This window comes from Mustelus asterias, chromosome 4 (assembly GCF_964213995.1).
Source record: "Mustelus asterias chromosome 4, sMusAst1.hap1.1, whole genome shotgun sequence".
NCBI lineage: Eukaryota > Metazoa > Chordata > Chondrichthyes > Carcharhiniformes > Triakidae > Mustelus > Mustelus asterias.
In genome coordinates this window covers 26,515,720-26,541,365 of record NC_135804.1, presented here as the reverse complement: position 1 = coordinate 26,541,365, position 25,646 = coordinate 26,515,720, and the positions used below count along the sequence as shown (strand labels likewise).

At 43.0% G+C, this 25,646-nt stretch overlaps 1 protein-coding gene across 1 annotated transcript; it reads right to left on the bottom strand.

Moving 5' to 3' along the window:
• Positions 1–4,864: 4,864 nt before the first annotated feature.
• cyba (cytochrome b-245, alpha polypeptide) lies at positions 4,865–23,013 on the bottom strand. Its single transcript, XM_078210710.1, has 6 exons — positions 22,677–23,013; positions 22,160–22,229; positions 17,269–17,343; positions 16,143–16,226; positions 13,281–13,362; positions 4,865–5,186 (listed from the first exon to the last, which is right to left on the bottom strand). The coding sequence occupies exons 1-6, from the start codon at positions 22,732–22,734 to the stop codon at positions 4,989–4,991; spliced, it is 567 nt and encodes a 188-aa protein (XP_078066836.1). The 5' UTR covers positions 22,735–23,013; the 3' UTR covers positions 4,865–4,988.
• Between the last annotated feature and the right edge of the window lie 2,633 nt (positions 23,014–25,646).

Sequence of the window (25,646 nt, the reverse complement as noted above, 5' to 3'; positions counted from 1 at the left end):
TTCTGGGTCCCACACTTTAGAAAGAGTGTGAGGTTATTGGAGAGGGTGCAATAGAGATTTACGAGAATGGTTGCAGGGGTGTGGGAATTCAGTTACGATGATAGATTGACAAGTCTGAGGCTGTTTTCCTTCAGAAAGAGGAGGTTGAGAGAAGTTTTGATAAAGGTGTTCAAATTCATGAGGATCTGGACAAAGTAGAAAGGGAGAAACTGCTCCTATTGGTGGGCGGGTCAAGAACCAGAGGACACAGAATTAAAGTGATCGGCGAAAGAACCAAAGGCAAAATGAGAATCTTTTGTTTATGCAGCAATGTGTAGGATCTGGAATGCGCTGCCTTGGAGTGTGGTGAAGGCAGATTTCATTGTGGCCTTTAAAAGGAGATTGGACAAGCACCTGAAGAGAAACAAATTGCAAGATGATGGGAAAAGATAAAGGAGTGGAACTGGTTGAGTTTCTCCCCAAAGAGCCAGCACAGACATAATGGGCTGAGCGGCCTCCTGTACCATAACTATTCTAGGACACCAACACATTTCTAGGGTAAAGTTTAGGCAGCCAAGACTGAGACACTGACACAAGTGAGTGGATGTCATGCAAAGGAGTCCTTTTGAGCCAGTTCTTCACAACATGGCAGCACAATGGCACAGTGGTTAGCACTGCTGCCTCACAGTGCCAGGGACCCGGATTCGATTCCCGGCTTAGGTCACTATCTGTGCGGGTTTCCTCCGGGTGCTCCGGTTTCCTCCCACAGTCCAAAGATGTGCAGGTTAGGTGGATTGGCTATGCTAAATTGCCCCATAGTGTCAGGGGGACTAGCTAAAGTAAGTGCATGGGGTTATGGGGATAGGGCCTGGGTGGGATTGTGGTTGGTGCAGACTCGATGGGCAGAATGGCCTCCTTCTGCACTGTAGGATTCTATGATTCTAACAGAGACTATTGATTGAAGAATTGCAGAGCATGAATGAATTTCTGACTTGCTGTTAAGCTGGTTTGGTCCATTTACAGATTAGCTGCCATTTGTTCAAGTCCTCATCCTATTTGTGACATTTACAGATGCTTAAAACAGAATTGCCTCTTCACCATCTGTCTTGTCAGTTGGTGGTCAAAATAATTAGAAAAGTTTATTAAAAATAAAGTTTCATCAAAGGTCTTGCCGCAAATGGATCAGGGAAGTCCCAAGGTTGAACACCAGTATCTTTCTGAGTTTGAGGATCTCAGCAGCTGAACAGGCAATACAATTGCTACAATTACCCTCTGGTTAAATCAAGGGGAAACCAGACAGTTCTTCCAGCTCCTGATCCCTTTCCAATGGCCCCATCTGGAAATGTATGTATGGATTTCAGAGGAGGCTACGTTAAGGTTAACAAATGGTAATACCAGATACCATAGAAATTATATTCAGCCAATACAATAAGGAGAGGTGGGGGAAGAAGAAAGTTTCCATTTTGGAATATATCACTCAAAACATTGTCTTATTGGTACATTTTTTAAACCACTTTTGGGAGAATTCCATCTTTCTCTGCAACAGATTGAGATTTAGTGGAGACTGCTGGAGTGGGCACAGTGGCATGAAGGCTGGAGGAATCAGGTGGCAGTACCCACTTCTGATCCCCAGCATCGGGAAAATTGCCCCCAATTTAGTAGGAGGCAGGAAGGATCCACTGGCAGCAGAATTTCAATTAGGTTCACCAATGAGTCACTTAAGGTTAATTATCCCCAGGCCAACCAGAATTTGCACAGGACTTGCACGGATCTCCCGTGATTCCTGACATTCCCCCAACAATGGATGGGGTGCCTCTAATTCGCAGGCACAGTGACTGATTGAGGGGCCTTGCATTGAGAAGATGAGGGGGCCAGTGAAAGACACCCGACTCTTGCACTTGTATTTGACCTCCTCGCTGTGACTCCCATCCTGCTTCACTTATCTATCTCCAGGATTGGATTGGATCAGATCTCCTGAATGGGGGGCAACAAAATTCGCCACCCATCATCTACTTTATTCTCATTTAGAATCAGAGCACAGAAGAGACCCTTTGGCCCATCGAGTCTGCACCAACATATCAGAAGCACCTGAATTCCCACCTAATCCCATCTGCCAGCACTTGGCCCATAGCCTTGAATGTTATGGCGTGCCAAGTGCTCATCCAGATACTTTTTAAAGGATGTGAGGCAACCCACCTCCACCATCCTCCCAGGCAGCGCATTCCAGACCATCACCACCCTCTGAGTAAAAAGGTTTTTCCTCACATCCCTCCTAAACCTCCTGCCCCTCACCTTGAAGCTATGTCCCCTTGTGACTGACCCTTCAACTAAGGAGAACAGCTGCTCCTTATGCACTCTATCCACGTCTCTCATAATCTTGTACACCGCGATCAGGTCGCCGCTCAATCTTCTCTGTTCCAATGAAAACAACCCAAGCCTACGCAACCTCTCTTCATAACTTAAATGTTGCATCTCAGGCAGCACCCTGGTGAATCTCCTCTGCACTCCCTCCAGTGCAATCACATTCTTCTGATGTGACGACCAGAATGTTGACCATTTACCTTCCAAGATCATTGAACATGGCTTTGTAAGCTCCAATTAACTGTTGTAATACTTTATATTCACGATTCTTGAGGCCCCAAATTGTCCTATGGTCTGAGGGTATTCTATCTCAAAACACATTGCACTTGCCCATCTCCCAATTCCCGCTGTTCTGTATTGTTCCCCAGTGGTCAAAGCATTAAATTTAAAATCCTCACCATGGCTCATCAATTTCTTCATGCACTTTATAATCTCCTTCAACATTCTTCCTAAAGATTCTCTGCTCCTCTGATGAAGCTCTTCAATGCATTCCCTATTCTTTCACTCAGCTATTGTTAGATCCTTTAGTTACTTCAATTCTAATCTCTGGAGCTACTTTCCTAAACATTTTCACCTCTAAAATGCATTCTCAGAACGTGTCCCTTTAATCAAGCACTTCATCACTATTTGTGTCAGCAGGCCTGCCATCGCCTTCATTTTCCCCCCTGAAGTACATTGGGGTGTTTCCTCGACATTGAGCCGTGCCGTACACAAGGTGCTATTGTTACAAACTTCAGATAATGCAGCATCATGTTCATTTATTTTCCATTGTAATATTGTAGGCCACAGCCAGGGTCTGATCTGTTCAGAGTGACAAACATTATAACCCTTATAAATATTACTGTAGGGAAACAACACAGTTTACACAATAACTACATTCAACAATATGGTTACGACAAGGCAGAAATTGATTTAGTTTGTAACAATAGTTTTCCAACATATACTGAAAGAGATGCAGACTCAAAGCTGGCAAATAAATGAATATTTGGATAGCTTGACAGAAACCCAGTATTCTTATGATATCATAGTCATTCATCATTAGTCAATATTAATGGGATACAATGTCTCCAAATCATAGATTACCCATGGACAGAGTAGTGATGCATGGTACATAATGAGCTAAGGCACAGTATGTATAATTTGAGATAGTTACATGTTGCGACACTGACACTGTTGAGCACACTGCTTTCACCTCTGGCATCTACATTTGAGTTCAATGTAAATTACAGGATAAAGGTCTCTGTCCATTGGCCATAAAAATTAGAAGCAAGTCGAATTTGGCCACTTCCAGCATGGATTCCTGGTGAGTAGGTGTGTATATGAGGATAAATGAACTGCGTTGTCCCTTTGCTGCGTTATGCCCACATTCATATAAATCTATCATGAAGCAATGCTGTCTAAGCCAAATCCCTGTGATTAAATACAGACGAGCTGGAGCTCACACAACATCCTCAAAACTAACATTACTGATGAAACACAGAAATTATGCCCCCTGCAGGTTAGTGGCAGAAACGTTCTGTATACCTGGGCAGGTGAAGTGGACATAGCTGTGAAAGTCCAAATACCAGCATCCATTGCAACCATAATGGCTGCACTGGAAACCGCAATGAAATGTGGAAAATAGAAGATTCGTTTCAGCAGACTGATTGAAGCTGCTTTGAAGTTAGGAGTTAAAGATCATCGATGCCAAGTTTAATTGTTGAAATGGCCATGCAACAACTTCAAAGATGCCTCAGTGCCAAGGACCCGGGTTCGATTCCCGGCTTGGGGCACCATCAGTGTGGAGTTTGCACATTCTCCCTGTGTCTGCGTGGGTTTTCTCTGGGTGCTTTGGTTTTCTCCTACACTCTGAAAGACATGCTGGTTAGGTGCGTTGACCCGAACAGGCGCGACTGGCGGAATTTCATGGTAACTTCACTGCAGTGTCAATGTAAGCCTTACTTGTGACTAATAAATAAAATTTTACTTTGTCAATGGCAAGTGTCTAGGAGGACGTTCCGTTTCTTCAGCTTCCCCTCACGTTGCTGGACTGAAGGGAAATGGGTTTGGCTTAATAAAGATGTACAGGAAGTCTTGACAAATAAATAATTAGACAGGTAACAATTAGTTATGAGCGTGTGTGTGAGCTTCAAGGGAATTGCATCACCTCCCATTGTCGTAATGGGTTCAAAGCATCACGATCCATCAATCGCAGTTTTGTACGGGCTCCAGTTTAATGAAGCAATAGACAAGAATGCCTCAAGTGCTTACATCATATTATGTACATGATAGGCGGAACAGATCAATTACTTCCTCTTTTGTTAATCCAACTGTTAACCATTATTGATATTATATAGAATGGCAGTAGTTAGCCCACTGTTATTAATACTTTGCAAAGAACAAGTCTCATCAACAACAGAAACCAAATTCTGGAAACTGAAACAGGAGAGTGTTAGGTAACAATATTACACAAACATTTATGCTGACAAATAACCAAGCAGCTGATTATCTCTTTGTTGCAAAAGGGAGAATAATCCATTCCAGATTTTTAAAAAACTGTTCACAATTTGATCGTAGCTTGGTCCTAAATACTCCAGTGCCCTGCAGTAAGGTGTTCAGTAACATAAAAGGACAGGTTAGTAATTACAGTGATCATGCGAGGAGTTATATCAGTTTGAGGTAAGCGTGACTGGTGTGGCATTGACGTGGCCAGCTCCAGCGACTGTATCATCCACTGGTTTCCTCCGATGTTCAGCGGGTGGTCGTGGTGGGGGGTTTGAGGGTGGCTGATGAATACTCTTCCCAACATGTCCTTTTTGAGACAGCTGCATCTGGATGGGTTTCCATTCCTCTTTTCGGAAAGCAGCCTGAAAAAAGAAATCGAGAAATAGAAGCTCTCTCATCTTTCAGACAATGACACTACCATAGGCATTAGATCACCCCTCAACCTCTAAACGGAAGGCGGTATAAACTGTGTTTATGCAAACGGTCTTCACAATTTAACCCCTTTAATGCCCCAATACAATTCTGCTGTACTGTATTCTTCTCAAAGCCAAATATATTCTCGAGGAGCAGTGCCCAATATTGAATACAGTACACTAGATGGTGATCTAATTGAGGTATTTAAGAGCACGAAAAAGATTTGATCGCGTAGATAACAAGGAAACAATGTCTAAAACAAGGATTAAAAATAGAATGACACCATTCAGCAATGCAATCAACCAATTTACTGCCCACAGACGCATTTGGCAAATGACACGGGGACGAGTGTGGAATTCACATAAAATCTGGAGTGAACCACACTTTTTTTTTAAGCGAGTGTTTCAAAAATGAATCTCCCACACTCCGTGCACTAGCGTAATTCACTCTGAAATTCAGGTGGCCTATTCCCGCTGGAGAGGCCGGCAGCATAGCACTGAGTGGGCCCGCTAATCACATCAAAATGAACATTTTGCCGGAAGTCCGGCTGCCACAGGCGCGCGGAGGCCGTGGCGCCCAGGAGGAGCACCGCGAAACGCCCAAAGCAGCGCAGCAGGCTGGGAGAACCATCCCCGACATGTTTGCAAGAGACATCAAAAGATGCAGGAGCTGAACTGAAATTAAAAGCAAAATACTGCAGATGCTGAAATCTGAAACCAGAACAGAAAATGCTGGCAAATCTCAGCAGGTCTGATATCGTCTGTGGAGAGAGAATAGAGCCAACGTTTCGCATCAGGATGACTCTTCATCAGAGCTGAACTGAACTTGCACTGAGTGGAAAGTTCCTTAGAGTACTAGGAGCTCTGTGGCTATCCTCTGATTCAGAAAATGTGGGTTCAATCAGGATTATAGATAAGTGCATATAACCATGGTTGATATTTCAGAACTTGGTCACTAAAAGTGAGCGGAGTATTTGCTCATTTCAGTTTGCCCTGCCAATGACTGGAACAAGATACAACTAAAGCCGAAGCTAACTAATTTTGTTATTGTGGATGCCTTTCGCTGACGGGTTAAGGCTCCGTTGACAGATACTTGTACCTGCCAAACTGCCAATTCTCCTTCATTGCCAAATTTGTATTTTGTTGTTTTCAGTGTTGAAATTAATTGTATTGTTGTGTAAATTCTGTTGCTATGGCATTAGCCTCCAGGGTAGTCATGATGTGGAGATGCCGGCGTTGGACTGGGGTAAACACAGTAAGGAGTCTCACAACACCAGGTTAAAGCCCAACAGGTTTATTTGGTAGAAAATGCCACTAGCTTTCGGAGCGCTGCCCCTTCGTCAGGTGGAGTGGGAGTACAACTCCCACTCCACCTGACGAAGGGGCAGCGCTCTGAAAGCTAGTGGCATTTTCTACCAAATAAACCTGTTGGGCTTTAACCTGGTGTTGTTAGACTTCTTACTGTGATTAGCCCCCAGGCCAGGTTGTTACTGTAAATGAGAATTGGTTTTCAATTGACTCACCTGGAGTGCTCTTTTGTTCCAAGTGGCATCTTTTGTTCTGTGTCTATTGCCTCAGTGGGAAGGAAGGTTTGGCAGCAGGGTGCTCTGTTTAAAGGGGCCCCATGTTGGAGACAGACACGCACCTCTTAATGGAATGGTGCTGCAACATCTGGCGCCATATCTCATAATACTATGGCTGCCTAACTCTTTACTCCATGGGTGAGCTTGGGTACTTTTGGAAAGGTGACTTCTTACCCACAAAGCTGCTTCACCTGTCCCCTCTCTCAATGGGCCTTGGCTGGTGTGAACTCCTGTAGGATGGGGAGGGATTTGTGTGGGAACTGATAATGACGTGCCACTGAAGAGTGTGGAATCTAACAAAGTAGTCTTAAGTCCATCTCCCAACTTGTCCATTGTAACAGAGACCTCAAAAAAGTTAGATTCCAAGGCACAGTAATCCACAAGAGAAACTGTGTCTTGTTTAAGACCCAACACTCAGAGGCTCCCCTTAAGGTGGCCATGGAGTTGCTCTTGCACTTAAAACACACTGGAGCATTTGAATTCTTTGTTTTTCCTGAACTATGCAGAATACCGACTGGTGAGGCTTGGAAATTGGTCAGACAGTAGTATGTATTTTCTGCGGCTTCCAGCAACAGCTCTCAGTTACTAACCTCAAGCTGGTGTGTGCCATGTCCAGCAAACATGAATCTAATAAGTAATCATGGAACAAAGCAACATGGGCAACAATGCTGACCCCATAAAGGAAACAGAAGCACGTCAACAGACATCTATGACATTTCTAGTTACAAAGGCAGAATCAGTTCTTACAATGACGTAACATTCAACTTCTAAAGAAGCCAATATAAAGGGAGGCCTTCATCAAGTACAGCTTTATCATCAGCACCATCATTAAAGCATAATAACTCCAGTCTGGACTCAGTCACTACCTCTAACTGTGTAAACTTTTCTGCCAGAATCAGAAAGTTTTCACATTGATCTTTGGCCAAAGATTCCTATAAACCACATCTCCTGAAGCTAGTGAAAATTGGTGCATTGTACTACCCAGGGTGGCTGGGAAGAGATTATCCTCTGCTTCTGCTTGGCTGCTAGTATAATTATAGCCAGTAAAACCATGTCACAGATAGCAGAATCTTAAGTCGATGTTAAACATGTGCTTTACAGCTATCAGGATGATTCATCATGATATTAGCATGCTGTCTCACAATGACAAGTCGGCCTGATGCCATGATACAATTACAATGAATGTGTGCAGTGGCTAACTGATCATAGCTGCTCTACACATGCACAAAACCTCAGAATGCATCTTGCCAGTTTACAGGCAGCACTGTACAGTACAATTTGTGGAGCAAGAAAAGCAATATTTTCACACGGCCTGGCTTATAAAGGAACTTGGATCTGACAGATCTGCTGGGAGCACCTGTGAACTGTTTGCTACAAGAACTGTAAATGCACAGAGAACGCAATGCGTAGTAAATGAAAAGAACTTACTTCTATTAAGTACAAGTTACTTGATACAGTAAATATTCTGAAACAAAAGTTTTGATGTACTATTCTTTTAATCATTAACTGGATGAATGAATTTCTCTTTAAAGGTATGCGATCATACCACTTGTGCATGTGTAGAGCATCTATGAGGAGAGGCTGAATAGACTGGGACTTTTTTCTCTGGAGCGTAGGAGGCTGACGGGGTGACCTTATAGAGGTCTATAAAATACTGAGGCATAGACAAGGTAGATAGTCAATATCTTTTCCCAAAGGTAGGGGAGTCTAAAACTAGGAGGGCATAGGTTTAAGGTGAGAGGGGAGAGATACAAAAGTGTCCAGAAGGGCAATTGTTTCACACAGAAGGTGGTGAGTGTTTGGAACAAACTGCCAGAGGTAGTAGTAGAAGCAGGTACAATTTTGTCTTTTAAAAAGCATTTAGATAGTTACATAGGTACAATGGGTATAGAGGGATATGGGCCAAATGCGGGCAATTGGAATTAGCTTAGGGGTTTAAAAAAAAAAGGGCAGCATGGACAAGTTGGGCTGAAGGGCCTGTTTCCATGCTGTAAACCTCTGACACTTTTTTCCATATAATTTGTGCCTATTTTTAAAAACTAAGCTCCAGATGTTGACTTGAACTGAAGATAAACAGCATCATTCCCTACCACCCCAAAGTGGCACAATGGCACAGTGGTCAGCTCTATTGCCTCAGAGCGCCAGGGACCCGGCTTGAGTCACCACCTGTGTGGAGTTTGCACATTCTTCCTGCATCTGTGCGGGTTTCCTCCGGGTGCTCCGATTTCCTCCCACAGTCCAAAGATGTGTGGGTTAGATGGATTGGCCATGCTAAGTTGCCCCTTAGTGTCAGGGGGACTAGCGAGGGTAAATGCATGGGGTTATGGAGATAGAGCCCAGGTGGGATTGTGGTTGGTGCAGACTCAATGGGCCGGATGGCCTCCTTCTGCACTGTAGGATTCTGTGAAAACCTCCAACCTAATACGCTGTAACGCTCTCTCCCAGTCATCTCTACCTAGCAATTAAATAACACACTTTGTGTTTGCTTTGTAGTAATCATTACATATTTTCATTTTCTCACAATAGCTTCAGAACTTGTGTACAGCACAATGAGTTGCAAAGTAAAGTTCTCTCTACTCTTCCACCATCAATTTGACTCAAATTCAACCTCAAAAGTGTTCACTGGTACACCAAGGTGACATTTTGTTTTGATTTGTTTATCAAATTCCTATCACAATATATTGCTGAAAAAAGGCAATTCACAAGACGACCAAATTGTTCTGTTTATATATTGATAGTCTTGCGAGTTGTCCTGATGAATGCAAGATGAAAAGCTTCAACAATGTGTGTTTTTTCAGCAACACTCAATTTTTGCACTACCAAATGAATCATATACATCAATATACAAGAGTCAAATGCATACTTAATTCATGCATACATTGAAACATTCAGATTTCTTGAAACAGTTAAGCTTCCAGATTGGGAAAGAGTTTGGAAACAACATCACCTCTGAACTATGAGCTTGGGCAGCAAACTGGAAGTCTCCTTGAAGGCCAAGCAGAAGTCAATCTCTTAAAAGTGTGAACAGCCAAGCAAATAAAAAAGGGAAAAATAGGGCTGCAAACTAAATCATCCACACACTCCAAAAATATATCAAAGAGCACATTCATTGGAGTTACTATAAACAGGAATCCGAGAAGTAAGGGAAATAGAACAATACTTAAATCATAGCATCACAGAGATATATAGCACAAGAAGAGGCCCTTGAACCCATCATGTCTACACCAGCCATCCATTACCTATCAATTCTTATCCCATTTTGAAGCATTTGGTCCATTGCCTTGTGTGCCCTGGTGTTTCACATGCTCATTTAACTGCTCCTTAAATGTGAGGGTTCCCACCTCTACCACCCTTTCAGGCAGTGAGTTCCAGATTCCCACCACCCTCTGGGTGATGAAGATTCTCCCCCAAATCCCCTCAAAATCTTCTGCCCTTAACCTGATTATTGACCCCTCTACTCAAGGGAATTATTTCTACCTATCTATGTCCCTCATAATTTTGTACACCATATGGATGGAGAGAAACCTGGAAGATATTACAGTCATAAAAAGAGTCTGCAATATAGAGGATGACGCGAGGGATGGCAAACTATGGCTATGAGGAGAGAGAATTAAGATTCTGTGCTATTTCTACTGGAGCAGAGAAGGTGAAGAGAACATTTAATTGGATTGTTTTTTAAATTATGAAGGGTTTTGATAGAGTGATTAGGGAAAGATTGTTGAGTCAATAGTTTAAAGCGGTCAGTAAAAGAGAGGAGAAGTTTATTCACAGAGGAATGGAACACTGAATACTTTGCGATTGGCAATGATTACATCTTGTAAGAGCTGTTAAATTTAAAAGCAGGAGCTAATACAGAACTATGGCGACAGTCGGGCAGTGGGGGTAGTTTCAGATAGCTCGAGCACAGAGCTGGCACTAACATGGTGACCAAATGCTGTAAATTGCCACAGTTTAGTGCCTTGGCATCAAGCTTGAAGGCAGATGCAATTCTGATTACATCCGCAGCTTGAAGGGAATCTAGCCAGCTGGTCCTCAGCGAGTCCAAGAAACGCATCGAAACGTGCGATTGTTTTAAAAAGGAGCTAAATAATGCAATTTTAAAAAAAGTAATTTACCCTAAATTATATTGTGAAAATACTCAACTCAATAATAAAGTACAAACAGCGAGAGGCAGTTCGCTTTTCATTAGAAATGTTTTAGCCCCATGATGTTTAAATAATAAGCAGAACTAAAGCAACTGAGTGTGGATGGATTGCTGTGACCCGAGTGTTTTGTTTCTGTCCCAATTTAAGTGAAAGAGATTTCTCTGCATATATTGGTGAAGGTTTTTTAAAGTTTAATTATTAGTGTCACAAGAAGGCTTACATTAATTTCATCACTATTTGTTGCAGTGTTAAAGAAACCTTCGGCAGCTTCTTTCCCAGGAGAAAAAGGCTAGCGTTAATGTAGATTCAAGATCTTCTACCATACTCAGTTTACTCAACTCATTTTAGCGCACCCTGAAATTTAGGTTGCAAAGCCAAGATCCATCCTCATCCACTGATAGTCCTGTTTAGAACAACTGTCATTGCCACTTATAATTGTAAGTAGTTTCACAACACCAGGTTAAAGTCCAACAGGTTTATTTGGAATCATGAGCTTTCAGAGCGTTGCTCCATCACCAGGTGAGTGGAAGGGTTTGGAAACAACATTGTCACTCACCTGAGGAAGGAGCAGTGCTCCGAAAGCTCATGATTCCAAATAAACCTGTTGGACTTCAACCTGGTGTTGTGGGACTTCTTTCTGTGCCCACCCCAGTCCAATGCCAGCATCTCCACATCACTTATAATTGTACCAAGGATTGTACTCTGGGCATAACTTTATATCTATCAACCACAGTTATTTTTGTTAGTGAGTTAAAACCAAACCAATATCTTGCATAATATTTTACTTTCCAATGTTTTCTCCTCATCTCTCTCTTTCATATGTTCACTCCAGAGGTACCCGAGGGTCTGTGATGTCTTGTTCAGGTATTAATATTCACACTTGACCCTTAATAGCAAGCATCACCAGGCTATCTGATCCTGTTTTCAACTGATGTCCATATGAACACCCTTTCAGCAAAGGCTTTCAACCATGACAGATGTTCACTCTTTTAACTCAACATTGCAAAAGAAAACTGCAGCATACCTACTGCCATCCCAGCTGAAATCAGTCACCTCGGCAAAGACCAAGGATCAAATCAATTCTTTTTCTGGTTGATACCCATGTTAACTCGATAAACTGGTGAACTCAGCAAGACGACTCACATTTATCGTAGACACCCAAAAGTATTTTACATACTTTTGAAGTGTAGTCACTGTTGTAACATGGGAAATACAGCAGCCAATTTGCAATCTCGGATGACTGGGTGGAGTTTGCATTTCTCCCCGTGTCTGTGTGGGTTTCCTCTGGGTTCCTCCCACACTTCCAAGGATTAGGTGGATTGGCCATGCTAAATTGCCCCTTAGTGTCCCAAGATGTGTAGACCGGGGGATTAGCGAGGTCAATGTGTGAGATTACAGGGATAGGGCAGGGTTGGGCAAGGGAAAGATGCTGTGTCGGAGAGTTGGTGCAGTCTCTATGGGCCAAATGGCTTCCTTGATAAAGCACACAGTTGCACAAAGAGCAATGTGATGATGGTTTGTTCATCTGTTTTTGGGATGTTGCTGGAGGGATAAATACTGGTTCAGGACACCAAGGGGAACTCCCCTGTTCTTTTTCAAAATAGTGTCATGGAATCTTTTACATCCAGCTTAGAGAGCAGACATGGCCTCTGTTTAACATCTCATCCAAAAGATCACAATCTGACAGTGCAGCACTCACTCAGTGTCGCATTAAAGTGCAAGCCTAGATTTTTGTGCTCAACTCTCTGGATTTAGGCAGTATTAGCTCCAGTTGGAAGCTTCAGAAAGATATTAAGTGATAGGGAGCATTTGTTATTACTTCATACTAAAAATGTAGCAATAACACCTTTATTTTGGTTAGGTGCATTGGCCATGCTAAATTCTCCCTCAGGTGTACCCGAACAGGTGCCGGAGTGTGGCGACAAGGGGATTTTCACAGTAACTTCATTGCAGTGTTAATGTAAGCCTACTTGTGACACTAATAAATAAACTTTAATGCACTCAGAAGTATATATCTGATTGTGTCTGGCTGCAGTTGCTTGGTGAGAATTATTTTTAATTACTTGACAATCTCAAATCCAAAAATTGATTCCTTTTAGAGTCACATAAGCAAGTCGCAAGTTGATCAAAATAAGCAAGTTCACATTTGTAATTTTATGAGAAAAAACATAGTTTATTTTGAAAATTAGTGCACTAAATGCATTAAATAATTATCCCAACAGTCATACAACAACCTCCACTGAAATGGTTGTAGCGATTGAGAAAAATTATATTCCACATATTGTAATTCTATAAGATTAGGAAAATATACTTACAAGTAGGTAGATGAGACTGGCGATGCCAAGGTTGACCGTGCCAAGAACTGTGGGTAATATGAAGCCTCCAGGTACTGCAAGGCTGGAGAGAATTAAATAAACAGCGGAATCAGTTAGCCTGTCACTGAGCTGCCGCAACATCACCCAGACATTGTGAATGAATATATCCCTGGAGGTTGTATAAAATAAGGATACCCTCTAGGTTATCTGATATTTGGCACAAGGCAGACGAACAGACTGAACAATTAGCAAACAAATGAATAAACTCTAAAGAACAAAAGGTGTAATAACAAATTCACCCAATATTCCCTTCCATAAAGACAACTAGGAAATAGTTAACATCTAAAGTTAATGAAGTTAAAGTCAATGCTAAAGCCAAAGGACTGAAAAATGCTACTGGGCGGAATTTTATTGTCCGGCTCGCCACGGGAATTGTGGCGGGAAGAACATGGGCCATGCAAAGGCCCGTTGACCTCAGGTGGGATTTTCCGGTCTTGGGGCGAGTGCAGCCAGAAAATCTCACCCATTGAGTTTAGTTGGAAAGCTACAGCGGGCCAAAGACAGGGAATGCAGAGTGTATTTGCACTGTTTCACTGACATGATATATTATATTATTTAACAGAGATATTAAACTTGAACATAACCCTGGTTAGACCACACAGGGCAGCATGGTGACACAGTGGTTAGCATTGCTGCCTCACAGCCTGGCTTCGATTACTGGCTTGGGTCACTGTCCGTGCGGAGTCTGCACGTTCTCCCAGTGTCTGCGTGGGTTTCCTCCGGGTGCTCTGGTTTCCACCCACAGTCCAAAAGATGTGCTGGTTAGGTGCATCAACCATGCTAAATTCTCCCTCAGTGTACCCGAACAGGCGCCAGAGTGTGACGACGAGGGGATTTTCACAACAACTTCATTACAGTGTTAATGTGAATCTACTTGTGACACTAATAAACTTTAAACTTAAAAAACTTGGAGCATATGACAAAAGTGTATAGAAGCACCAGAAAAAGAAAAAATGCACAAGGATTAAACAGGAATTGAGAGGGTGCGACCATCAAAAGACCAGACTAGAAGAGAGAATATTGACAGATGAGCTGATAAGAGTTCTCTGACATTATTGAGAGGTTTGACAGGGTAGACAAAGAGAAGATGGGGGGGGGTGGGGACTAGAGGCCATAAATGTAAGAGAGTAACTAGTACATCGAATAAGGAATTCAGGATAAATTTCTTTACGCAGATTGGTGGGAGTGTGAAATATCCAGTTTTGGAGACAATTACTATAGATCTCTTTAAAGTGAAGTACAAAAGGGAGAAATAAATAGAAGGATATGCTCATAGAAGGAGATGAAAGAAAGTAGAAGGAATGTCATGTGGAACAAAGTACAAACAGACATGTTGGGCTGCTGTTCTACACAATCTATATGATTCTATGTAAGAGTTGGTGGGGATAATATTCCTTTCTGATGAAGAGTCTGTGGATTCGCGATGTTAACTCTTTTTCTTTCCTGATAGACCTGCTGAGTTTTTCCAGCATCCTCTGTTAGTGATTAAACTTCCAGTTGATTAAACAATCTGTAAGTCATTTAGTCCATTCATTTTCTCTCTAGATTAGAACTTCAAACTGTTCGTTTCCTCTACAGATTAATGTCAGACCATTAAATTATTCCTTGTGTCTATTCAATTCTCACAAAGAACCTGTACCTGAAATGTTGTAAGGAGTCTAACAACACCAGGTTAAAGTCCAACAGGTTTATTTGGTAGCAAACGCCACTAGCTTTCGGAGCGCTGCTCCTTCGTCAGGTGAGTGGGAGATCTGCTCATAAACAGCAAACAGGGCATATAAAGACACAAACTCAATTTACAGAATAATGATTGGAATGCGAGTCTTTACAGCTAATCAAGTCTTAAAGGTACAGACAATGTGAGTGGAGAGAGCATTAAACACAGGTTAAAGAGACCTTGTGCTTAATGCTCTCTCCACTCACATTGTCTGTACCTTTAAAGACTTGATTAGCTGTAAAGACTCACATTCCAATAATTATTCATTATTCTGTAAATTGAGTTTGTGTCTTTATATGCCCTGTTTGCTGTGTATGAGCAGATCTCCCACTCACCTGACGAAGGAGCAGCGCTCCGAAAGCTGGCGGCGTTTGCTACCAAATAAACCTGTTGGACTTTAAGCTGGTGTTGTTAGACTCCTTACTGTGTTTACCCCAGTCCAATGCCGGCATCTCCACATCCTGAAATGTTAACCACGTTAGCAGGTGCTGGGAAACCCGCTGTACAATACCAACATTTTCTCTGTCAAATTAATTGACCATTACAACTTCTTGACAATTTCATTCATGGAGGACGGAATTTTAGGGCCCTGCCACAGCAGGGGTGGGACTGGAAAATGCGGCAAGCCGTTCATAACTCCACTGACTTTGGCGGGACTGAAAAATCCTGCCTGGCTGTAAAATTCCAACCATAGAATAATTAGATTATCCCTTCTCAACGATGAACTTCAACCCCTACTTAATGCCTATTGATTTTTTAAATAATGAAGTGAATGGGAATGTGCAAAATTAAGAGTGATGGGTTTGCACATTGACAATATTCATTTATTTGTCTTAAACGACAGATTATTTTGAGGAAGTCAGTTATAAATTTCGTTGAGGCAAAGAATTTAAAAGGCAGAGTGAAATTCAAATCCAAATACAGGTCATTCTTACTTGGAAAAAAAACCTGAAAAATGACAGACGTGCGTGCCTACACCAATCAGGGAACGACACATATAATCATTGCTCCACGTGAATTTCAAGTGGCATCTTGCACAATTTTGAGAAGTGCTAGTTTTTACAAAATACATAATTTAATCCTACCATGCATGTAGAATAGCACGGATATAGTAATTCCGGGTTAAAGGTCCAAACAACTTCACAACAGCTGCTAGAAAACGCTGACCCCTAGATACAAAAAAAATGCATGAAATTATCAAATAATACTAAATATTACAAATATCCTATATTAAAAATAAACATTTTCTATTGAATATATTTTCTTCTTTCAATAGTTTACATTCCCCTTCCTTCTTTGCACCAACAGTACTCCTTCAATTAAAGTAAATAATGCACTCATATGGAGCAAATCACTTTTAAGTCCGTGTTAATTTCTTTATCATGCTCAATTCTCTACTTTATAATTTACTTGAATATTCCTGAAAAAATACATTTTTGGCAAAGCTTTTCATCTTGCACTCATCAGGATAACTTGCAAGAATGACGAACGTACAAAGAACAACAATTTATACTGTCTGAGAAGAGAGTGTTTTTGGTTGGCAAGTGGACTCTGACTGACGTAGAGGCGTTGCCATGGAGAATGACCAGTTGATGGATGTTTAAGCATTGTCTGAAATTTAAATCAGACAGCTTGACTCTAATTGATCAAGGCATTGCCCTGAGGAATGAAACAGCAAATGGCTGTCACTTATTTTGTTTTGCTGAAACAGGCGCAATGTGTGTACATGTTCTTTACAGGGCGCTGTACATTAATATATGCAGCTTCCAGCACATGCAAACATGCTACACTGTGAGCCTCACTGACAATCTTAAATTGGGTGGCACAGCGGTTAGCACTGTTGCCTCACAGCGCCAGAGACCCGAGTTCAATTCCAGCCTCGGGTCACCATCTGTGTGGAGTTTGCATGTTCTCCCGTGTCTGCGCGGGTTTCCTCCGGGTGCTCCAGTTTCCTCCCACAGTCCAAAAGATGCTCAGGTTAGGTTGATTGGCCATGCTAAATTGACGATTAGTGTCAGGGGGATTAGCAGGGTAAATACATGGGTGTAGGGCCTGGGTGGGATTGTTGTTGGTGCAGACTCGATGGGCCGAATGGCCTCCTTCTGCACTATAGGGTTTCTATGATTAGTTATCAGTGTGATTCTTAACACACTGGGGATTATTTAGCTTTGATAAAAAAAGTCCCCCTTTTATGCAATATAATTTACTTACGGTCGCTCCATAGTGTTTCCCTTCGTCCTCTTCCCTCTGGGATATTCCAATAAAATTACAAAAACTCCTGCAGCACTGTGTAGCTCAAGTTAAAGAAAAAAAAATTCAAAGCCACTATGATTCAGCATTGGTAATCTTCTTGCAAAGACTGTCTGTCCTTCTTTCTCCAATGTCCTAACCTAGTTTCATCACCTTCAAAACATATCACACTAGAAAGGTTACTTGCTCACTACTACAGTCTGAATAGCTGCCAGATGTACAGCACCAACGGCCAGTCACAACATTCCTCCTCAAATCTACTGTAATTTCACATATAATTCAGTGATTCACTGGAAGAAGGAAGGAAAAAGCTTCCATCCCAACCCAGATCTAAAGAAACTTGTGAGTTGATTCTTGTAACTAGGCTGGTGACAAGCAAGTTACAAGCTGCTTAACATTTTTTCCTTCTAATGTGTTCATTGCTGAACTTTAGTCTCCACTCCCTTCACAAAGCAGTGGAAGTGGATCAAATGCAGAACTAAATATCTGGTTCCGAAGCCTCGCTATAGTCTACAGTTTTAGAGTTGAACATTTAAATTTTCATTCTCATTTAGCTGATTGTAATAAAACAGGTACAATTCAGCTATTAGGTACAGGTTCTAGAACATAGATAATAGTGCCCATTGAGTAAGAAGATGCTGACTATGGTCAAGAATTAGCGATAGCGAATACGTTCACCCCACATCAAAATGAGCCTGCATCCAAATGGGTTGTGAAAATGTTCCTCTTCCTGAGCTTAGCCAAGTCGGAAACCTTTAATGGAGGAATTATTCCAAAACCTACGCAGAGGCTGTGCTGACAGTTTGGTGCAGCATCACCTCTTGAATTAAACATTAAACCTGAGGACTCACAGCTGGGTGTGGCTCCTGCTCTGCCCAAGACCGCAAGAAATTACAAAAGGTCATGAATGTAGCCCAATCCATCACGCAAACCAGCCACCCATCCATTGACTCTGTCTACACTTCCCACTACCTCGGCTAAGCAGCCAACATAATTAAGGACTCCACGCACCCTGGACGTTCTCTCGTCCACCTTCTTCCATCAGCAAAAAGATACACAAGTCTGAGGTCACATACCAACCGACTGAAGAACAGCTTCTTCCCTGCTGCCATCAGACTTTTGAATGGACTTAACTTGCATTAAGTTGATCTTTCTCTACACCCCAGCTATGACTGTAACACTACATTCTGCACTCTCGTTTCCTTCTCTATGAATGGTATGCTTTGTCTGTACAGCGCGCAAGAAACAATACTTTTCACTGTATGCTAATACATGTGACAATGATAAATCAAATCAAAATGAACTTTTCAAAGAGCATGGGAATTAGTATTCTGCTCAGAATTTCTTCCTCAACTAATATCACCATGAACAATTATCAGGTCATTTGTCTTATTACTAATTGCGGGACTGTGTGCACAAATTTGCATGTTGCACTTCGTACATCACAATGATGTCTCCAAATATAGCTCATTGGCTGGGTAGCACTTCAAGTCAACTTGACGTTAGTGAGCAGGGGTTTATATGGATTGGAAACTGGTGCAGAGGCAAGAAAAAGAGAGCAGTGATAAAAGGGTACACACTTCAATTGGGATTTAATAAGTGATGCTCCCCAGGTATCTGTAATGGAGCCTCAGCTTTATTACCTTATTTATCAATGAGTTGAATGAAGGATTAGAGTTGTACATCCACGTTTGCAGAAAATACCAAGTTGGAAAAAGATGCAAGTAGTAAAGGTAGGAGCGGGAAGTTACAACCATAGACAAATGTAACAAGAGGGCAAAACTGGAAAAGAGAGTCTAACGGAGAAATTTGAGGTCATCCACTTTGGATCCAAAAAAAGCACAAACTGAAGTGCTTTCTGAATGCTGACAACTGTGGAGAAGCAGAAGATTGATTCAAGTAAATGTGGGAACAGTCAAAGATAGTTCTGCAGCCAGCTGTAGCGGGCAAGGTTGAAGTGGGCAAGGGCCAGGCGGGTGGCTGTAACTGACGAGGGTGAGGTGGGCGAGGACGAGGAGGGCGAGGGTCAGGTGGGGGGGCGGCTACAACTGGTGAGGGCGAGGTAGGCAAGGGCAAGGAGGGCGAGGGTGAGGCAGGCGAGGGCCAGACGGGCGGCTGTAGCGCGGCAAGTCAGTTACATCAAGTGACAATAATGTGATCAGAAAACCTCAATGGGAATTCTTCATTTGGAAATCAAAAATTCCACTTCATGAACCAGCTGAATTATATTGATATCAAACATAGCTGTAGCAATATAAAGCTGATAAGAGTTTTTTCATCAAAGGCTTTTTGGAGTCTGACAGTTGATGGATTTTAATTGTGAGGCAGCTGACCAACAGAATGCGCCATTGGCACCTCTCAGTGGAGGCTGGGGGGGGGGGGGGGTAATCCAATCGGAGGGCCAGTCTTCACTAGCATACACATACTGAGCTGCAGACTGTTCCAATGCAGCTCAATGTGCACTCGGCACATGCCCCAACCAATATCTCAAACCCTCCGAGATCTCTGCACGCGTCCAATTCCAGCCCGTTGTGCACTCCCAATTTCCACTGCTGGTGGCTATGGTATCAGCTGCTTAGATTCTAAATTGTGGAATTCCCTCCCTAAGCCTCTCCACCTCTCTCACATCTTTTAATTTTAAAAAGGTGCCCCTTAAAATTTACAGCAAACTTTTGCTCACCTGTCGCAATATTTATATGTGGCTTGGTATCATGTTTGGTAATATTTGCATAAAGCAGCTTGAAATATTTCTCCATATTAAAAGGGCTATAGAAATACAGGCTGCCGTTGCAGACAATCAAAATGGCAATTTATGCACATTATAGGAGCCTCCTTTACACAGATTAGAATCATAGAATCCCTACAGTGCAGAAGGAGGCCATTTGGCCATTCTCCCATACAGACACAGGAAGCATGTACAAACTCCACACAGTGACCCAAGGCTGGAATTGAACGCGGGTCCCTGGCGCTGTGAGGCAGCACTGTGCCACCGTGCTACCCTATTTACTGACATCCCCACCTAATCCAGGTAAACAACCACCCTGTGGGTGATGCCAAGGAAAGTACCAGCAGTGTGGGAAAGGGCGGTATGTCCATCACTTCCATTTTCACTGCCCTGCTATTCTGTTTCCATCAAACAGAAGGAAGTCAAATGTTCACTCCTTCCCATCCTCAAAGGGTGTGTTCCATTTTCTGAACATCACCATCGTACATTTTGAGGAAGGTTGCCATTTTTCCCCCTCTTCAGCATGCCAGGAGGCAATAAAATCAGCCAGATATTAATCTATTGAGTATTCTAATAGGGTACCCATCGGGTAACTACAAGAGCTGGTCAGAAGCTGGCAATTCTGCAGCAAGTAAACTCCTGACTCCCCAAAGCCTGTTCACTGTTTACAGGGTACAAGTCATGATATGGAGATGCCGGTGTTGGACTGTGGTGGGCACAGTAAGAAGTCTCACACCAGGTTAAACCCACTCACCTGATGAAGGGGCAGCGCTCCGAAAGCTCGTGATTCCAAATAAACCTGTTGGACTTTAACCTGGTGTTGTGAGACTTCTTACAGGGTACAAGTCAGGAGTGTGATGGAATACTCTCCACTTGCCTGGATGAGTGCAGCTCCAACAATACTCTAGAAACTCAACGCCATTCAGGACAAAGCAATCTGCTTGATTGGCATCCCATCTAGGGTGGGGGAGATGCTGGTGGTATAGTCACTGGACTAGTAATCCAGAGACCCCAGGTAATGTACTGGGTTCGAATCCTATCATGGCAAAATTAATTTGAATTCAATAAATATCTGGAATTTAAAATCTGATGTTAGCCATGAAACCATTGTCGATTCTTGTAAAAACTTATCTGGTCACTAATGTCCTTAAAAGGAAGGAAATCTGGCCTACACATGACTCCAGACACACAGCAATATAGATGACTCAAACGCCCTCTGAAAATGGACCAGCAAGCTACTCAATTGCATCAGACTGCTCTGCACTGTGTCCATGAACAAATTTTTAAAAACCTATCACCTTCAGCATTCACTCCCCTCCACCACCAAAATGCACAGTGACAGGCGTGTGTACATTCTAAAAGATACACTACAGCAACTCACCAAGGGTCCTTCAACAGCATCTTCCAAAGCTGTAAGTCCAAGGTCAACAAATACATGGGAAGACAACCACCCAAAAGGTTCCCTTCCGAGTCACACACAATCCTGACTTGGAAATATATCACCGTTCCTTCACTGTCATTGGGCCAAAATCCTGGAACTTCCTAACAGCACTGTGGGTGTACCTACACCTCATTGACTGCAGCGGTTCAAGAAGCCAGCTCACCATTGCCTTCTCACGGACAATTAGGGATGGGCAATAAAAGCTGGCCTAATCAACCACACATATACCAAGTAAGCAAATTAAAAGAAACTCTGCATCTGGCTAACTGGGCCAATCTATCAGGAATCAAAATGCTGGCATCACTTTCTGAATGCATCCCTGATCTCAACAAACAAGTATTTTGAATGCCTTTAAATACATCCATCACTACATCCGACTTTTTAAGTCAAGCGACAATTTTTAGTACAGCAACTTGCTATTAATGTGAGAAAGCACAGAGGCGTGAAGCATGCAAATGTTGAGGCATTAAAATGGCAGATTGGAAGCGATGACCAAAAGTTTGATCGTGCAGTTTACAGCATTAAAAAAACTCAGACCCTTTGGCCTGAGTGGTCTTAGATGCTTCACACAATCCTCCTCCCACCCTAAAACTGGCTCACAAATATTTAGTAATAAGAGTTTTTCTTTTAAATGTACATTATACTTTTATAATACAATATTACTTGGGTTCTTTAAATAAGGATACATGCCATAAGCAGCAAATTCCCAGGATTTGAACTGTCCAGCCACTCCAACCACGCCCCCGATAAGCAAAACTAAAAGAAGGAAATAAAAGTGATGAAATCGGAGACGAAAATACAACCAGATTTCCAAATGACCCCGGCTCTAAAATCACGCAAATTGCCAGCCGGTTTCCAGTATATAGAAAGACACAACATTAAAGTACTGGAATCTTTTGTAGCTTTGTTTTTGATTTTAAAAACCTAACAAATTGAGTTTTAGGAGCTGAAAAAGACGAACCCCAATATTCCTTGTTGCTCTGAAATAACACAAGCAGTGAGCGTGTCTCCACAGTCCAGCTGGTGTTTGTTAAAAGTTTCAGGCAGAAAGAAAAGTTACCCCCATCAATTCAGAGACAGAAAGTTAATCCCCCGAGAGTGAGGTTTCTACAAGAAGTTTCACTCTGTAGAGAGAAACACACTTTTTTTGTGGGGACACGAGGAAGTTTGGGAAAGTTTAGGAGAGTTTGGGAAGCTACTCACTGAGTCCGGAAGCTAGTGCCTGTTCATTTGCCCACATAGCCCACTCGATCTGCCCCATGGTGCGTACACTGGTTAATTTCACACTCCCCACTCGCTCTCAATCTCAGCTCCTGCACTCTGTGTCTTTATTCTCTCTCCAGATTGTAGCAAAGTGACCTCACGTCACTTCCTCTCTTTTCTCTCTCATTACGTGACCAATGGCACACACAGCCTTTGGGTTTTGACACCGTCACTTTGATCTAAGAGGAAGTTTCAATCAAAAAAATGCTGCAAACGCTCAGCCGGGCAGGCGGTGTGTGTGTGGGGGCAGAGAGTGAGGCAGTGTCTGACATGGTCCAGCAGGTTTAAAGCGAGTAGGGGAAGAGTAACACTGAGGATCTGTGGTGAGGTGGCTGAGAGACTAAATGACAAAAGGGATGATGGTGTGAAGCAAAGGAGGATGAGGGGAGAGCCAAGGAAAGGAATTAAACAACAGTCTAGAGGAGATTTGGGGGGGAGGGGGGGGCGGGCGGGGGGAGCAGAATCAGAACCAATAGCTGCCATTGGGAATTAATGGGAATATTGGTTATGATCTGAGATTGTTAAACACAAATTGATCAAGTCCAGAAGGCTTTGTATTGCCCAATTGAAAGATTTTTTGATTTATTATTGTCACATGTATTAGTAAACAGTGAAAAGTATTGTTTCTTGCGTGCTATACAGACAAAGCATACCATACATAGGGAAGGAAAGGAGAGAGTGCAGAATGTAGTGAATTAAAGCATTGTTAGAGAGTTTAAAAGAGTTATAATAAAGTTTGAGAAGCATAGAATGAGCGTAAAGGATAGAATTAGAAGGTATGCTGGGCACTGCTTGCAAGAAGTCGTCTCGCTCCGGTGCCATCTTGGTACTGTTCCTTGAGCTTATGTTCGCCCAAGTCTTCCATTTTCTGGAGGGTAGCACCCCAGACGTAGAGCAGGAGATGTGCTCAGGGACCCTGGCAGTTGGAAGTCCCCGTCTGAGGGCTGCATGGGAGTTGCCTGGGAAGTTTCAACTTCTGTTGGGCAAGTACCCTGAGTCATGAACACTCCCAAACACCAATTCAAAGTCAGAGACGTTGGCTGTGGTTTTCTGGCTGCCTTGTGCCTGGCACAGAAGGTGTTAGAGTGGAATGGGACCAGCGAATCGCGGCTGAGTGGTTTAGCAAATTCTGTGCCAGCACGAAATCTTGTCGGTATCTTCCCAGCCATCGCTCCCGTATGTAATTCCTTTACTGGGTGGAAAACATATGAGTCTATTTAAATGAGCATTTAAATATGCTTGATTCTGTCCGAGTCCGGATCTTCCCTGCTTCAGGCATTTTCGGACCCATGGGCACATCGGGAGTCCAGCAAGAATTACGACTGGTCTCCACAAATGGAGGGCAGGCATGATGGCCACACCAGGCCTGGAGGTGGGGTGGGGTGGGGGAAGGCCTTGGAGGCCATTGAAGCTGCTGATGGTTGGGACATGACTGGGTATTGTCAATTTGGCAAGGCTAGCCTGGCACTGCCAGGTGGCACCTCAGCACTGCCAGACGGGCACTGCCAAGGTGTTGAGTAGTGCCAAAAGTGCTGGGGCATGAGGGAGTGGAGCCTGAGGAGGCTGGATCATGAAGAAGGAATGCCCTGATGTTGTTGATCTTTGTTGGGGAGGGGGTGTGGGTAAACGTCCCTTCAACGAGGGGAGGTGGGGGGGTCCCCAATGTCCATGGGGGGGGGGGGGAAGGAGGGGGTTCTCAATTTCAATTTGAGATCAGGGCACACTTTAGAAATGGTGCCCGATCTCTGTGAAGGCAGGCTTACTGACGTGCTTAGGCCTCGCCACTCTCAGAATTGGTGCAAAACTCACCACTCTTCCAAAAAAATGACGAAGTGTGCCGATGCAAATCACACCAGTTTTCTTGCCTGAAATTACACTTAGGGAAGGACTTTTCTGGTCGTTCACACCTGCGGGATTTTCCTGTTGCAGTGAACGGAGATTTGGCTGAGTGCCAAATTCTGCATCCTCGTTTGCAGCAGCAGCGGGGCGGGAAAGCTGGAAAATTCCAGCCTTAGTCATTTTTTGGGGAAAATTCTGCCCGTTGGATGGTTCTGGCTCTCTTAGCAGAATAGTGACTCAGGAAAAGTTAGAAGGATTAGAACCATTTCTAACTGCTGGGTAACTGTTGTGTTGACCTCTCTGACTTCCAAATGGACCTTACACCTGCCACCCCCTGACTAACTCCACATTTGGGAAAATCCTCGGTTGAGGAAAAAGGAAGACACATTGGAAGCACTGGTCTGGGAGGTGGCATCATTGAAACAAATGCAACAGAGGCTTGAGAAACTGGGAAAGTGGAATAGAGTGCAAACAGGAAGTGGGCTCGGGTGACACAGGCTTGAGGGGCCAAATGGCCTACTCCTATTCCTGAGTTTCTAGGAAGTGTAGTCAAGGTAGCTGTGGGACTCAGTGGGCCTATAGTAGATATTAATCCATAAATGGTGGTAGAGAATTTGAGGAAGTAAAGGGAAGAGTCGGAGATGGACTATTTGAAGGAAGGGTGAAAATTGGAAGCAAAGTTGATGACATTTTCCAGTTCAGGAAGAGAGCAGGAAATAGTACCAAACGGTTATCAATGTACTGAAAAAAGAGGTGAGGGCGGGGACCTGAGAAGAATGGGATCAAATGCTGCATCTAAAAGTCAGACATAGCTAGGACCCAATGGACTTGCATTTTTATTTGGAAGAAGTGAATGAAGTCAAAGGGGGAAGTTGTTCAACACGAGAATAAATTTAGCTATAAGCAAAACTTTCCAGTTTCGAACCCGAACACAGCCCACATCAATTCCAGAAACAACCCAACATTTTACTAAGTGAGCTTTTGTATCGTACATTCGGCCACGTCAGGAAGAACATTATGTATATTTGCTTCCTTGTTCTGCCTCTCGTAAATCCTCTTGCGGCTTATAAG